Source organism: Cnephaeus nilssonii, assembly GCF_951640355.1.
Source record: "Cnephaeus nilssonii genome assembly, chromosome: 8".
Classification (NCBI taxonomy): domain Eukaryota; kingdom Metazoa; phylum Chordata; class Mammalia; order Chiroptera; family Vespertilionidae; genus Cnephaeus; species Cnephaeus nilssonii.
Window position 1 is genome coordinate 8,236,490 of NC_137079.1, and position 14,288 is coordinate 8,250,777.

Genomic DNA, 14,288 nt, shown 5'->3' on the forward strand with positions numbered 1-14,288 from the left:
ATGTTTTCCCTCCTGGTGGCCCCAAATGGTGGTGCCTCGGGTGACCGCTGCCTCTTCCCTCCCCGGGGAGTCTGGCTGGACCAAGGGCAGGGGGTGCTGCCTCCACGCACGGAGCATTCCTGACCACAGACGGGGGGGACGGGTGTGAAAAACCTTAAAATAACGGGCTGTGGCCTGGCTTCCGGGAACATCTCAGCTGAGCGGCTTCGTGGCATTCTCCAGGGACTGCTGGAACCAACGTGAGGACCCTGGCGACTTCTCTGAGGCGCCAGCGTGTCCTGGGGCGCCCTGGCCTCTCTGGTGGACTCCTGGTGGGGTGTGTTGCAGGCCAGGGGTGTAGCCTCGAGGGGGCCCGCCTCCTTCCCCAGAGACAGCACGGGAGCCCTGGAGGGCGTCCACGTGGCCGGGGAGGGCTTTCGTGGCTTTTCATTGTTCGGGGCCGAGGAGTGGGGTGGGGTGGGCAGCATGCTCCAGGCGGGGCCTGTGGTCTCCTAATGAGGGACGAAAGCCCAATATTTGAGGTTTCCTCCCAAATTCCTATGTTTGCTTAAGGTTTCGCCTTCCACCAGTAAATCAGTGTTCTCGGGTCCACCTGAGAGAGCCAGGCCCGCCCCGTGCAGACGAAGCCCGCCTGCTCGGGGAACGGGACGCGCTGCACGGCGGGTGGCCTCGTTTATTTGATTTGTGAGCATAATCTGGAAGCAGAGCCCACGCCCAGGGCCCCCCAGGAAAGCGCTGCGGGTGTCTTGCCCACTTTATCCCCAGCACGGGACCTCCCTCTCCTGCCTCCCGCCCTGCCGGCGGCAACCGCAGACCACGCTCTCCAAAGAGGTACAAAGAGGGGGGCTTGTGACCATCGGGGAAGAGGTGCAGGCTGTCACTGAGCAGGGGTGACAGTCACCCTCTCCCTCCGCCCTAACCTCCTTGGACCCTCCCTGGCATCCCCAGTCCTGGAGCAGAGTGCCCAGACCCGCGGTCGCCAACCGTTTGGACCTCAGGGACCACCATTGGGCCACGGACCACTGGTTGGCGCCCGCTGGCCTAGACCACCCCACACTGCACTCACTGAGCACACAGCTAACCCCGGGCGCCCTCTGCCCGGGCCTCTGGGGGGGGGGGCGGGGGGAGCAGTGAGAACTCAGGACAGAAGAGGGTGTGGCTCATCCCAAGTCCCAGGGGTCGCACAGACTCCAGAAGGAACCGGGCCGGCTGACTCCCCCGTGCTCACCCCGTCGGCTTTCCAACCTGCTCCCCATCAGTCGTTCTGGTGGGACCCCTGGGTGAGCAGACAGGGCTGCGCAGACCCCAGGGGACGGGGACGGGGGCCTGGGCTCCCCCCACACCTGGCGCATTCACCCCGCAGCGCAGGCCGGGCGCCCTGATGCAGGTGCTCACACACGTTCTCACAACCACCCGCTGGTCCCCCTCAGACCCCGCCACCTCAGGAGTGCGTCCTCTGAGGGGCATGGGCCTGGGGTCGGGGGGCTACTTCCTCAGGTGCAAGTACCCGCAGTGTCCCCCACCAAGTCTGTGTGCGCTGTCCGCCTGGCAGGCCTCGTCCCAAAGAGCCAGCCCTTCCCCGGCCCCTTCTCCTCCCTCTGAAAAGGGCTGCCGGCCGGAGATGGTTATGATCAAGCACCATATCCACCAAGAGCCAAATGCTCCAGGCAGGACCCAGAGGAGCCCCCCAGCTGCCCGCCCGCCGGGGAGACGGGAGACAATGGCCCCTTTCACGAAGGGGGCTCTGCAACCTGAGGAGGTGCTGCTTCAAGTCTCCGGAATAACCGCTCACATGCTGACTCAGGCTCCCTCGGAATGCGCTCTCAGTGCCCTTTTTCCCGTTTTTGGCACATGGCACTGCGGATGAAGCCGGCACTGAGAGAGGCAGGGCTCACCCTGCTCCCCGCAGCCTGGATGCGAGGGGGGGGGGGGGCGGGCACGGGCCTGTCACTCAACCTTGGGGTGGGGGAGGTCAGCCCTGGTTCGCAGCCTCGGTGGCTCCGGTGGGTGGGCCTTCTTAAGAAGGGGCTTGCTCTTCTTATAATCAAAAGCTTTCGCCACATTCGGAAACTGTACCCACCACCCTAACCACTCCCTCTTGGGGGCCCCGGGTTCCCAGCAGCTGAACGCCATGTAGCAAGGGGTCCCTCTCATCACCATGGAAGCCAAGAGAAACATGCCTCTGAGAAGTGGCCCTTCAGTGCCGAGAGGTCTGCGGAAGGGCGCTGAAATAATGACGTGCGGGAGAGGTTAGTCTTGCGAATTCTTGGAACACACTTTTTTCTCAGGGCATGAGCCGGTTAGCGCTCTCCGAGGCTGCCGTTGGCCGACGCCTCCCTGACCCAGCCCGCCTCTTTAGGCAGCTTAACCAGGGCCCCGTAAGACCTCCGTTTTCAGTAGAAACCTGTTGTTAGGTGTCCCTAGGAAGTGACAACATTTAGGGGGGAAATCATGCAGATGAGACGGCAGACTTGACTGTGCTTCTGGAGAAGTGTCCTCACCAGCCGAGTGGCAGGCAGAGAGATAAGAAGCCCATTGCCTGGGGTCCCCTGGGACCCACAGGAGCAAATTCTCTCCCCCTGTGGGTATTCTACACGTTTCTGGACTCTCCTTTAAGAGGTTGTCTCTGATCCCCTAAAGTCTCAACTCCAGGTGGATATCCTACTCCAACTTGAAATTTATTTTGATGAAACTTTACTTCCCCCATAAAGAGTCCCCCCAAACTTTCTCATCTCTGCTCATAAGAGTCCCAGACTCCTGATGCAGGACCCCTTACTTTTAATTCTTCCATATTCACTCATTATCCGACCAGCAAGTTCTGCCTCAAGGGCACTCTTCCAATTCAACCCCTCACTCACAGCCATCAAAAAGAAAAAATGCTCAAATGTTTCAAGTGGAAAAGGAGAAAAGAATGAGCTCATTGGATTATCTTCCATTCAGCTTTCTTTTTAAAAAAAAAATGTTTTTATTGATTTCAGAGATGAAGGGAGAGGGAAAGAGAGAAACATCAACGATGAGAGAAAATCATCGATCAGCTGCTTCCTGCACACCCCCTACTGGGGATCAAGCCCACAACCCAGGCATGTACCCTGACCTGGAATTGAACCCTGGCCTCTTGGTTCATGGGTCACACTCTACACTCAGCCACACTGGCCAGGCTCAATTTAGCTTTCAAAGCCTTCCATCAACTGAATGTCTTTAAAGAAAACAAATGCATCCCTCTCTAACCCTCTATCCCACACCTGAGCGATGAATGGTTTGAGCACCTCCCCTCTTGTGAATGCGTCTCTGACTTGGCTTATGTTATGTCCCTCAGATCAGTCTTTATAGATGTTTTTTTTAAGACCTGGCTCAAAATTCATCTCTTACTACCAATCTTGCCACTCATCCTTCAGTGTCTAGTTCTAGTTCCACCTTCTCATGGAAATGTTCAAGACCATGGTAACCCTCCCTGAGCGGCAGATATGTATATCTCTAATCCATTCATTTTCATTAAGACCCACAAGGTTCTTCCAAAATGCAACCCATTCCGTGTCTGTGACACAGCGCTGTGATGTTAAAGATGATTCCTGCACCCATTGCCGGGGGGTGGTGTACACCCCTGACTTACTGGCATCGAGTGAGCAATAGGATTTGCTGTGGCCAATGAAATGTTAGTGGGTGTGACTTGTGATACCGCTAGGCAGAAGTTTTAAGCATTATCATTTTCCATTTTCCCTCAGCGGAGTGACCAGCATGTGTTATTTAGAAACTGCTTCTTCAGCCTGGGTCAAAAAACGAAGAGGAAATGGGGCCACGTTCATCCTCAGTGTTCATATACATGAGTGAGAAGCACACCTGAGTTGTTGTAAGCCTCTGGTATAGCTTGTTATTGGAGCACGGGTTAGCCTGATCTTACTGATACAGTGTGTAATGTGGAGAGTTTTCAGAATGTTGACTTTACACGTTTCTCATTCTGGCCTCACCACAAGCCTATTTGGCCAAGTCTATTTTCTCCATTCTACTGATAAATAATATCAAAACGCAATAGAACTGCTTCAATTCCAAAAGTCAGAAAGTCACATAATAGATGAGCTTAGGTCTTCTGCAGCAAACCCACAGCTCTTTCCGCGACATCAGGTGCCATGGGTCGAATTGTGTTCTCCAATTTAAGTTCTATCCCTCAGTGTCTATGAGTGTGACCTGATTGAGAAACAAGGTCTTCACACGTGTCATCAAGGTAAGATGAAGCCATTAGTATGACTGGTGTCCTTGAAAGAGAAGAGACACATACAGAGACACACGGGGAGAATTCCATGTGACAGAGGATGCAGAGACTGGAGGGATGCAGTGATATATCTACAGACCAAGGAAGACAAGCACGAGAAGCTAGGAGGAGGCGTGGGACAGTTCTCCCAGGAGCCTTCAGAGAGAGGGTGGCCCTGCCCACACCTGGATTCTAGGTTCCCGGCCTCCAGATCGGTGAAGAAATCGTTTCTGTTGTGGTAAGTAAGCCACCCAGCTTGTGGGAACTGGTTACAGCATCCCTAGGAAACCAACACACCAGGACTACCTCAATCTCAGGGCAGAAACCACCAGAGCGCCGCAGCACCTAGGTTTGGGGATGGCAGTAGTCTGTCTAGGAGAACATTCATTCTTCTCTTGGCAGCGTAGTCTCCATCCCACCTTACTACTTCCCAAGAGCTAACATAACCATGTGCCACAGCTGGTGGCTTCAACAGCAAACATCAGATTTCTCATAACTTTGGAGGCCAGAAGTCCAAAGTCAAGGTGTGGTCAGGGTTGGTCTTTCCTAAAGCCTCTCTCCTTGGCTTTATCATCTTCTCCCCGTGAATTCCCTCGTCTTCCCCCTGTGCCCACCTGTGTCCTGATCTCCCCTTTTTACACGGACACCAGTCATATTGAGTCACCCCCCCCCACCCTGCTTACTGACCCCATTTTAACTTAATTACCTTTTGAAGGACCCTATCTCCAAATACAGTCACAATCTAAACATTGGGCCTTCAACTGACAACTGAGGGGGCAGGGGGCACACACAATTCAGTCCATAACACCATGTTTCTAATATCGAAGTAGCCTCTCACAAGGCCCATGTTGACAGCCTGGCCGCTTGAGCAATCTGAGAACACAGGGTGGCCCTGCCAGACCCAGCCCTGGTCCGACAGCCAGGACCACACACAACTTGGCCTTGGCTGTCCCCTCACGGTTGTTTGTGAGGTTCGGAACCGCTTGCCTATCTCACGCTTTGCTGTGCCCTCAGCTTTCATAGCTTCTGCCACCATGGCTGGAATTGGGCTCTCTCTCAGGCTATGCCGATGGCTAGCATTCTGGTTAAATTCCCAACAGCGGGGCTTTGATCCCTTACTTGGCACAGCTCCCTTCTCCTTTCAACCCTCTTGCTGCCCCCAACTTTATCATCAAAATTTGAAGCAAAATCGATAGACACAGTTTGAGACGTAGGATCATTAGACATAAATGGTAACCAGTTCACCTCAATGACTGCTAATTGCTTAAATAAAACAAAGCATAATTCCAACCTTCTTCTTCTCCTTATTAATTTAGGAATATCCAAAAATCACTTACTTATATGTGAACTCTAAAAAACAACACAAAAGAACTAATGAAAGAAAATAGAAACAGACTCATACAGAGAACAAACTGATGGTTGCCAGAGGGGAGGGGGTGGGAGATGGGTGAAAAAGGTAAAGGGGAATAAGAGGTACAAACTTCTATTTAAAAAATAATTAAGCCACTGGGTAGAGTGTACAGCACAGGAATATAGTCAATAATATCACAATAACTTTGCACAGTGATATGCGGTCACTAGACGTAGCCTAGTGATCACACTGTAAGGTATACAAAGGTAGAATCACTGTGGTGTACATCTGAAACTAATAAAATATTGTGTGTCAACTATATTTTAATAAAATAAAAAAAAGCGTTCAAAGAATTACAAACAAATGTTGCCATTGGCCTCGGCAAAACCGTGTCATGCCGCTTGAAAACATACTCAACATTCTCTCTAACGCATGATCTGGATTGAGCACACCCCTGTTTTTCTTCCATGGGTTTCATGTGAAACTTTACTTAAATCAAATGTGGATTTAATTCAAAGAGAATAACCTTACAGAAAGACCCACAGTCATACTAAATAGACAGCACCCCAATAGCAGTTCCTCTGTGGTTGCATTTTTAACCACAATGAAGTTGAGCCACACACAGCTCTTCCTGAAGAGAGCTTATGCGTCCAGTAAGGTAGACTGATCCACACAATGCTTGTGGCTGATCCTCCCAGCACAGAGCCCACCTCCCTCAAAATGCTCTCACCTGTTCCTCCAAAAGGAAGAAAATCCCTCTCCTCTGGTCCTCGGTAGCATGTTAGGAAACTACCTGTTGGTCTTTGTGCATTTGCTAGAGTTGCCACAGACTGGGTGGCAAAACAACAGAAATTTACTTCTCAGTTCTGGAGGCTGGAAGTCCAAGACCAAAGTGTCGGCAGGTTTGGTTCCTGCCGAGACCTCACTCCGTGGCTTACGGACGGCAGCCTCTCACGGTGTCCTCAGGTGGCCTGTTCTCTCCTCTTCCTCATAGGGCTCCACTCTGAGGACCTCGTTTTAACTTAATCACCTCTTTGGCTGCCTCCTACACACCCCAAACTGGGGATCAAGCCTGCAACCCAGGCATGTGCCTTACAGGGAATTGAACCATGACCTTCTGGCTCATAGGTCGATATTCAACCACTGAGCCATGCCTGCTGGGCTAAAGACCTCACCTTTAAATATGGTGACACTCAGAGGTATCGGGAATTGGGAATTCAACACATCAGTCCTTGTCATTCATTTTAGAATATTACTAGGTACTTGATGTGTTTCCCATCCTCAACTTGAGTGTAGCCTTCCTGGGTAAAAGGCCCTATTTTAGGATCCTGTGTCTCCAGGAGTCAATGGTTTGATGGATTTTCCCGATCACTATTTCCCGATCACTATGGGAAGTTTTGTTCACATGTGTCCCGATACACATATAACTTGAAGGAGAACATAAAATCAGCTGCAGGGGCATCATGTCAATGACTGGGCTCGATTTCTGAGCTTCCTTCCACATCCTGTGACTGTTCATTTCCCATCACCGGCCACGTGGCTTCCTTCCCATGAAATTCTCTTCCCCAGGAGTTTCAGACATTCGCTTCCTTCTTATATGTAGGCCTCCCAAGATGTGCCATCCTAACTTGTTCTAGTTCCCTCGGTATGGCTCGTGTTCACGTCTGCATCTGGTGGCAACCTGAGATCTGGGGAAACTGAGGCAGTGTAATGCCTTTTGCCCCAAGTCTTCCCGCGTCACCCGGATGCTGAGAGGACTCAATCCAAGGTCTTCCAGCTCCAAGGCCAAGGCTCTTTCCAAGAACCCAGGCCTCCTCCTCCCACTAAGAGAAGAACACCAGGGCCTTGTGTCTTATGGGCAATCATTCACTAATGAAGTGAGGTCGTCGTCTCGCCTACGAATCCTGGGGACCCTGAAACAGCCCCCCTTTCAGTACCCAAAGCATCTAGCATGACTCTTTTGTTGGTTCATAAAATGCTCAAATGCTCAAACCATATGTTCAAGTGTAATTCCCCATGGTTATATTCTTCCTTACATAAAAAGGAGAGGAATTTTTCAACATCGGGTAGGAAAATAAGCATGAATGTTGGGGGAAATAGTCTGCACTTAGCCCTGAGTCGGTTCCAGGACAGCAGAGCTGACACCAGCTTCACAGCCTGGCCTCTCCGGCCTTTGCCTCCTCAGTAGGTACCACAAAGCCCTGCCCAGAACCATCTGCACATGAACGTGAGCCTTGCTAGACACGTCCTGCGTTAATACTGCTTCTAGGAAAGGGGGGAAGCCGACCTAGGTATCGAGCAGTCTTTCCCATCAGAGTATACATGTTACCATCTGAAGAGATATAGACATAACACGGAGCTTCCTGGGGCTAACGCCAGTTTGAAAGTGAAGGTGAAACCCAGAAATCAACCCAAGCTCAATTAACATTTGACAAAGAAGGCGAGAGCATACAACAGAGTCAAAGAGAGTCTCTTCAATAAATGGGGTTGGGAAAATTGGACAGATACATGCAAAAAAAGAGAAACTAGACCAACTTACACCATACACAAGAATAAACTCAAAATGGATAAAAGACTTAAATGTAAGTCGTGAAACCATAAAAGTCCTAGAAGAAAACATAGGCAGCAAAATCTCAGACATCTCTCATAGCAATATGTTTACAGATACATGTCCTAAAGCAAAGGAAACTGAGGAGAAAATAAACAAATGGGACTACATCAAAATAAAAAGCTTCTGCACAGCAAAAGAAACCATCAATAAAACAAAAAGGGAGCCCACTGCATGGGAGAACATATTTGGCAATGATACATCTGATAAAGGGTTAATATCCAAAATATATAAGGAACTCATACAACTTAACAAAAGGAAGACAAACAATTCAATTTAAAAATGAGCAAAGGACCTAAGTAGACAATTCTCCAAAGAAAACATACAGATGGCCAAGAGATATGAAAAAAATGCTCTAAGTCACTGATCATCAGAGAGCTGCAAATAAAAATGACAATGAGGTACCATCTCACACCTGTCAGAATGGTTACCATCAACAAATCAACAAATGACAAGTGCTGGCAAGGATGCGGAGAAAAGGGAATCCTAGTACACTGCTGGTGGGAATACAAATTGGTGCAGCCACTGTGGAGAACAGTATGGAGTTTCCTCAAAAAAAATAAATATGAAACTGCTATTTGACCCAATGATCCCACTTCTAGGAATATATCCTAAGAAACCAGAAGCACCAATCAGAAAGAATGTATGCACCCCTATATTCATAGCAGCACAATTTACAATAGCTAAGATCTGGAAACAGCCCAAGTGCCCATCAGTAGACGAGTGGATAAAAAAGCTGTGGTACATTTATACCATGGAATACTATGCAGCAGTAAAAAAGAAGAATCTCTTACCCTTTGAGACAGCATGGAGGGACCTGGAGAGTATCGTGCTAAGTGAAATACGTCAGTCAGAGAAAGACAAATATCACATAATCACACTCATATGCAGAATCTAAGTAACCAAATAAACTGCTGAACAGAGTGGATCTTGAGACATGGAAGCATGGAACAGAGTGCAGAATCTTGGAGGGAAGGCAGAGGAGGGTGGGAGGTAATCAACCAAAGACCTTGAATGCATAGATGCATAACCCATGGACACAGACAATGGGGTGCTGAAGGCCTGGGGCGGGGTGGGGTGATGGGGCTGGCTGGAGGGGGCTCATGGGGGGAAAGGGGACATATGTAATACTCTCAACAATAAAGAATTATTTTTAAAAAAAAAAAAAAAGAAGTGAAAGTGAGATCTTTGCCAAGCACTTTGGGGCGCTGCCCGGGCCACCATAGAAAGGACGCAAGACAAGAGCCAAACCTGAACCTGAGGCGTGTCTCTGCGTGGCGGGGGGCTCGGTGCCAATCACTCCCGGTGCCAATGTCAGGAACGGGGGTCCCACCAACAAAAGCCCGTGTCACTGGCCTCTGTGCAGATGGCAATTGCCCCTTTGACTCCCTGGAGCCTGGCTTTCTGAAATGGATTTTGTTCGTTCTCCACGGAGACCGGGGGAACTGCACGTGGCGGCTATGAATGGGGTCTCCCGGCGCGGCTCCGAGAGCGGCTGGAGGGGGTGGTCTGCGTGTGGGGACCTCCCGGGACGGAGCTGCCGTCGGGCTGTGACACACAATGGCATCTATGTGTGACCGCGGCCTGCACACGGCTTCCCGACGAGGGGGGTGCGCACGCCCAGGGGGGACCAGAGGGCTCTGTCGTCCCCCCCCCCCACCCCCACCCCTCATCTCAGAGAGGCTGCTGTTTGTCTGCTGGGAAACGTGTTAAAATCAACAAATGCATTGTTCGCTTAAGCACAGCCTGGATTTTTCCCCCCGTCTCTGTGCCTTCATTTCTAGTTCTCCAAAGTCTCTTTCCCCTTTCATTCTATGGCATTTTTATGTGTATCTACATAGAGGACCCACACATGAAGTCGGGTGTGTCCATTGTCTTTGCAGACGCCTATGGCTGTGCTATTCTGTGGGGATCCATGATGAGATATGGAGTCCTCATCCCCTTCGCACTCACATAACCAACAGTGTTCCCCGTGCTCAGAGCACCTGGCAAAGTTCAGCAATCGCAGCAATAACGGTGCATTCTCCACAGCCGCCCTAGCAGCTGGCTGAATTCTTCCTGGGAGCGCCTCGCTGGCCCTCACACAGGTTACTGGAGAGCCAGCTGGAAGCCAGGAAGTCCCTGCTACGGAATCACATTGACCCTCTGCAACCCTAAATGAAGGTCCCCCTCAGGCCCAGCCCAGCTTCCTCGCACCCTGGCACAGTCTGCGTTAGCTGGCATTCTTGCTCTACTTTTTTTATTTCAGAGAAGAAGGGAGAGGAAGAGATAGAAACATCAAGGATGATAGGGATTAGGGATTAAGCCCACAACCCAGGCATGTGCCCTGACCGGGAATGGAGCCGTGACCTCCTGGTTCATAGGTCGACACTCAACCCCTGACCCACGCCGGCCAGGCTCATTCTGTTTTGTTTTCATAACAGATGCCACAAGTTAACAGTGGGAATCTGAAGCACACCACACATCTTTTCTCTGTGCTGTTTCACCTGCCCCAAAACGGCCAAAGAAGGGCCAGGTGGCGTTGCTAAGGGATACCTCACGATCTGCCTGAGCCGTTCCCTCCGCGCGACCCAGGAATGCACGTGGAACTCGCACAGCCCAGCACATTGTTAAACACGCCGGATGCCTCCCGATGACAGATGACTGCAGAGCGAGGGGACGGAAGGAATGTGCTACAGACCCATGAGGACAAATGGACTCTTTAAAGTTGAACTTGGAAAACATGATGGAGTTAGCTGGAATTTTGAGTTGTAAGCCAAATAACCCCCTTTTTAAATCATCCATCCATGCAGCTCTCTCTGTTCTTCACTCTCTGAGAATCCAAAGCAGGTCCTTGGGATAACTTCCGGAGAACACAACCATGAAAACAACCATCTCGGCCGAGAACACAGACTTTCTGTCTGTCTCTGGCGTCCCAAGGGACTAGGGGAACCTGAACTTGTACATGAGACTCTGAGGCCAGGCGCTAATGGACCCCTGTTGGACGCCAGCACCCTCCGCCCCCCGCGCCCCCCCCCCCCCCCCCCCAGCAGAGGACCAGGGACTCACCAGTCATCAGGGTGTAGTAGTTGGGATAAGAGAGCGTGGGGAAGTCTGGGGTCAAGTAGTCCGCTTTCACCCCCCGGCTCACAATCTCTTTCAAACCAGGCAGGGACTCCAGGGCCTCGTCGCTGATGTAGTCTGAGCGGAAACCATCCAGCAGGAACACCAGCAGCTTCCGGGGGGCAGAGGCTGGCTGGGCCAGGCCCAGGGCGAGGACCAGCAGGAGGGCCCGGAGCGGCACTGCCATGCTGCCAGGAGCCTGCTGAGCCGGCTGGCACGGTCGTCCCCTTGCAAAGACCGAGGATGGAGAATCTGTAGCTCTTCTCTCTTCTAGGGGCTGGACCTTGACTGCTGGCCTTCCTGAGCCAAGTTCACTTTCAGAATTTAAAGGCACAGCACCCTTTTATTTTTTTTTTTTTTTGAGTCCTATATGAGCATTTATTCCAAGCAGCAGGTCATCCACAAAAATCTGCTCTGCAGCCCCCAGAAGCCAGCTGCTCATATAGGGTAGGGCACAGATTACACAGGCGTGACAGGCACGGGGAAGGAGGAGGCTGGGGTGGGAGCCCATTTGTTTGGGCAACAAGGTTGTTCCTCTTTCCATAACAGGAAGTTCTTGAATGGAATGGACCGCATTCCAAGGATGATCCCCGCCCCCCCCGCCCCCGCCCGCCAGGTCCAAGGTTGACTCCCAGGTCCCCGGGGCACACCACTCCCAGCCAGGTCAGAATGTCCTTTCTTTAATCCAGGCGATCATGGTTAACGGAGCAGGATTAATATTTCCCATAACCACAGCTACTCCCCAATATTCTTTTTTTTTTTTGCCCCTAACATTTCTCCGCTGCCATTTCTATCATCTCATATCTGTGAGATTAGTTTTAGGTGAAAAGTCTCATCCTGCTGGACCGCATCTGCTTCTGCCCTGAAAGCAGCTCCCAGGGATGGAGTACACCAAATGCAGGACCCTGGACATGTTTTCTATCAACGGGGGATTGTCAGGAAGATGAAAACAGCACATTCCTTCACATTCCTCCCAGCCACGGTTATGCCCCAAACAGCCAACGATCCCCGGCTGCCCGGTTCTCTAGGACGGCCTCCCCCACCTGGCTCCGCTCCTGATGTGTCCCGTGGATGGCCCTGGAGGTGGCATCCAGGGCTCTGACCTTGGGTCACTTCTACGTGACGGGAGCCTGCCAGTCCCAGCGTCACAGACATGGTCCAAGAAGACCTCCAGCAGGTGGGCCTGTCACCGCAGTCAGTGCACGGCCCTGTGGTGTCTCCGGGGCTCCGAGCTGGCCAGGCATCCTAAGGCACAGGGCCTCCCGGTGTAAGACCCCCAAAAGGAGACCCTTACTCTGTCCCACGAATCGACGGCAACCCCAATCAGCCACAGGAGGCGTCACTTGATGCAAACCGCAAGAGGCTTTTATTCCAGCGCGCTGGGGCTCAACTCGTGACTCACGCAGGAGCAGAGGAGTTGGGCCCCGAATGTAGAATCTTACACGCTTATAAAGGGAAAACTATAACCTGGGGCGGGGTACAATGTAATTCGGGGAATTTCTAAAGTGGACCTGGGCTTGTTTACAGTAAATTTTACAATAGACCTTCTGACTTAATCAGTTGTTCTTATCTGATAACCCTACCTCCTATTTTTCTTAATTGTTAGCACCTGTTGCTCAGAGCTGTTTCCTGGAACAGTTTAAGGCTTTTGTTCCCAGTACTGGAAAAAGGGGGTTTGTGGAACAGTTTAAGACTTTTGCTCCCAGTACTGGGAAAGGGGGTTTGTTTAGAGCTTCTGTTTTGTTCTATCACCGGTACAGCACCCATTTTTTCCAAAAGACATCCGTGCTCACCCTTTCCTGGAAAAATCAGGAAGCTGACTCCTTTGGAGAAGCTGGATCCCCAAACAACCCGGAATTAATGCCAGGGGAGACGGTGCAGCCTTATCATTTTGGGTGCATGTTCCAGGAATACGTGCCCCACAGAGACGCGGGAGTGCGGAAGATGACAGACGGCCACACTGACTGTGCACTTGGGCTCACCCAAGGGAGGCGGCCAGGAAAAGGGCAATCATTTTCTAATTTGCCGCCATCCCACCTCTTTGCTCGATTTAAACTCTTACACTTGGTCGCTTTCAGTTTAGAAATGCAAACCTCGGCACTCCGTGTATAAGCTGAACTCGGTGGGCATGTTTGTGAATTGTTCGGCAAGTCCCTGGCCATAGCTCTTGCAAACCAATGGTTTGTCTCGTGCTTTTATTTTTCCAGTTGCTGGGGTCCCAACCCATCCATGGGAGGAGTGGTTCTCAGCAGAGCTGTAGTGCCGGAGAGGACGTTCCCCAATGGGCCAGCAGGGGTCACTGCTGGCAGAGTGCTCGGAGGCAGCGGTGGAGGCTGGAGGGTGAGCGTTTGGGATGGGAAGGCGGAGTTGGGAAGGATGCAGCCTCCACCCCAGGACGGGCCGGGGCGGGAGGCGGAGGCTGACCAGGCCTCGGTGAAGTACAGCCAGGCACAGGGGTGAGAGCCTGAGAGCTCAGTCCAGATCCTCAGGCTGCCCCGGGGTGGCAGACAGTGAAAAGGGCTTATAAAATGCGGGGGGCCCACAGCCGGTGCTTCCCACATGCTGGCTAAGCTTCCCATCACCACGTTGCTTGGGTCCTGGTGAGAGCTGCAGGCTCAGGGCCACGTCCACGGGACCGAAGGCCCGAGGACACCAGCCACCTGACCCCGACCAACTCTGAAGGCCTCTCTCACCCCCGCCCGCTGCTCCTGTCCTCCCGTATTGGGGGTCTAGCCCTCCCCCGAGACCACCGGCCACTTTCTAAATTGTGTGACAAAAAAGAAATCACACCGGCCAAATTCCCATCCCCCTCTCCGTGGACTTAGACAGGCACCAGACTTCATTTTCCCAATGAAAGTAACGCCTTTTACAATTGAAAAACAAGAAAAAGGAGGGGAGCTTATCCGTAACGTGTGTTACTTGGAGAGCATGATGTTACTTCTCTTTCTGTGCGTTGTTGGAGACGGTTGTTATTCTAAACA

At 51.6% G+C, this 14,288-nt stretch overlaps 1 protein-coding gene across 1 annotated transcript in view; it reads right to left on the reverse strand.

The window, feature by feature from the left end:
* Nucleotides 1–11,721, reverse strand: part of ENPP6 (ectonucleotide pyrophosphatase/phosphodiesterase 6) — a 75,922-nt gene extending 64,201 nt beyond the window's left edge. Inside the window, exon 1 of the mRNA XM_079779326.1 lies at nucleotides 11,254–11,721. Within this exon, the coding sequence (XP_079635452.1) occupies nucleotides 11,254–11,494 (241 nt within the window). The 5' untranslated portion in view covers nucleotides 11,495–11,721. The remainder of the gene's footprint in view (nucleotides 1–11,253) is intronic.
* Between the last annotated feature and the right edge of the window lie 2,567 nt (nucleotides 11,722–14,288).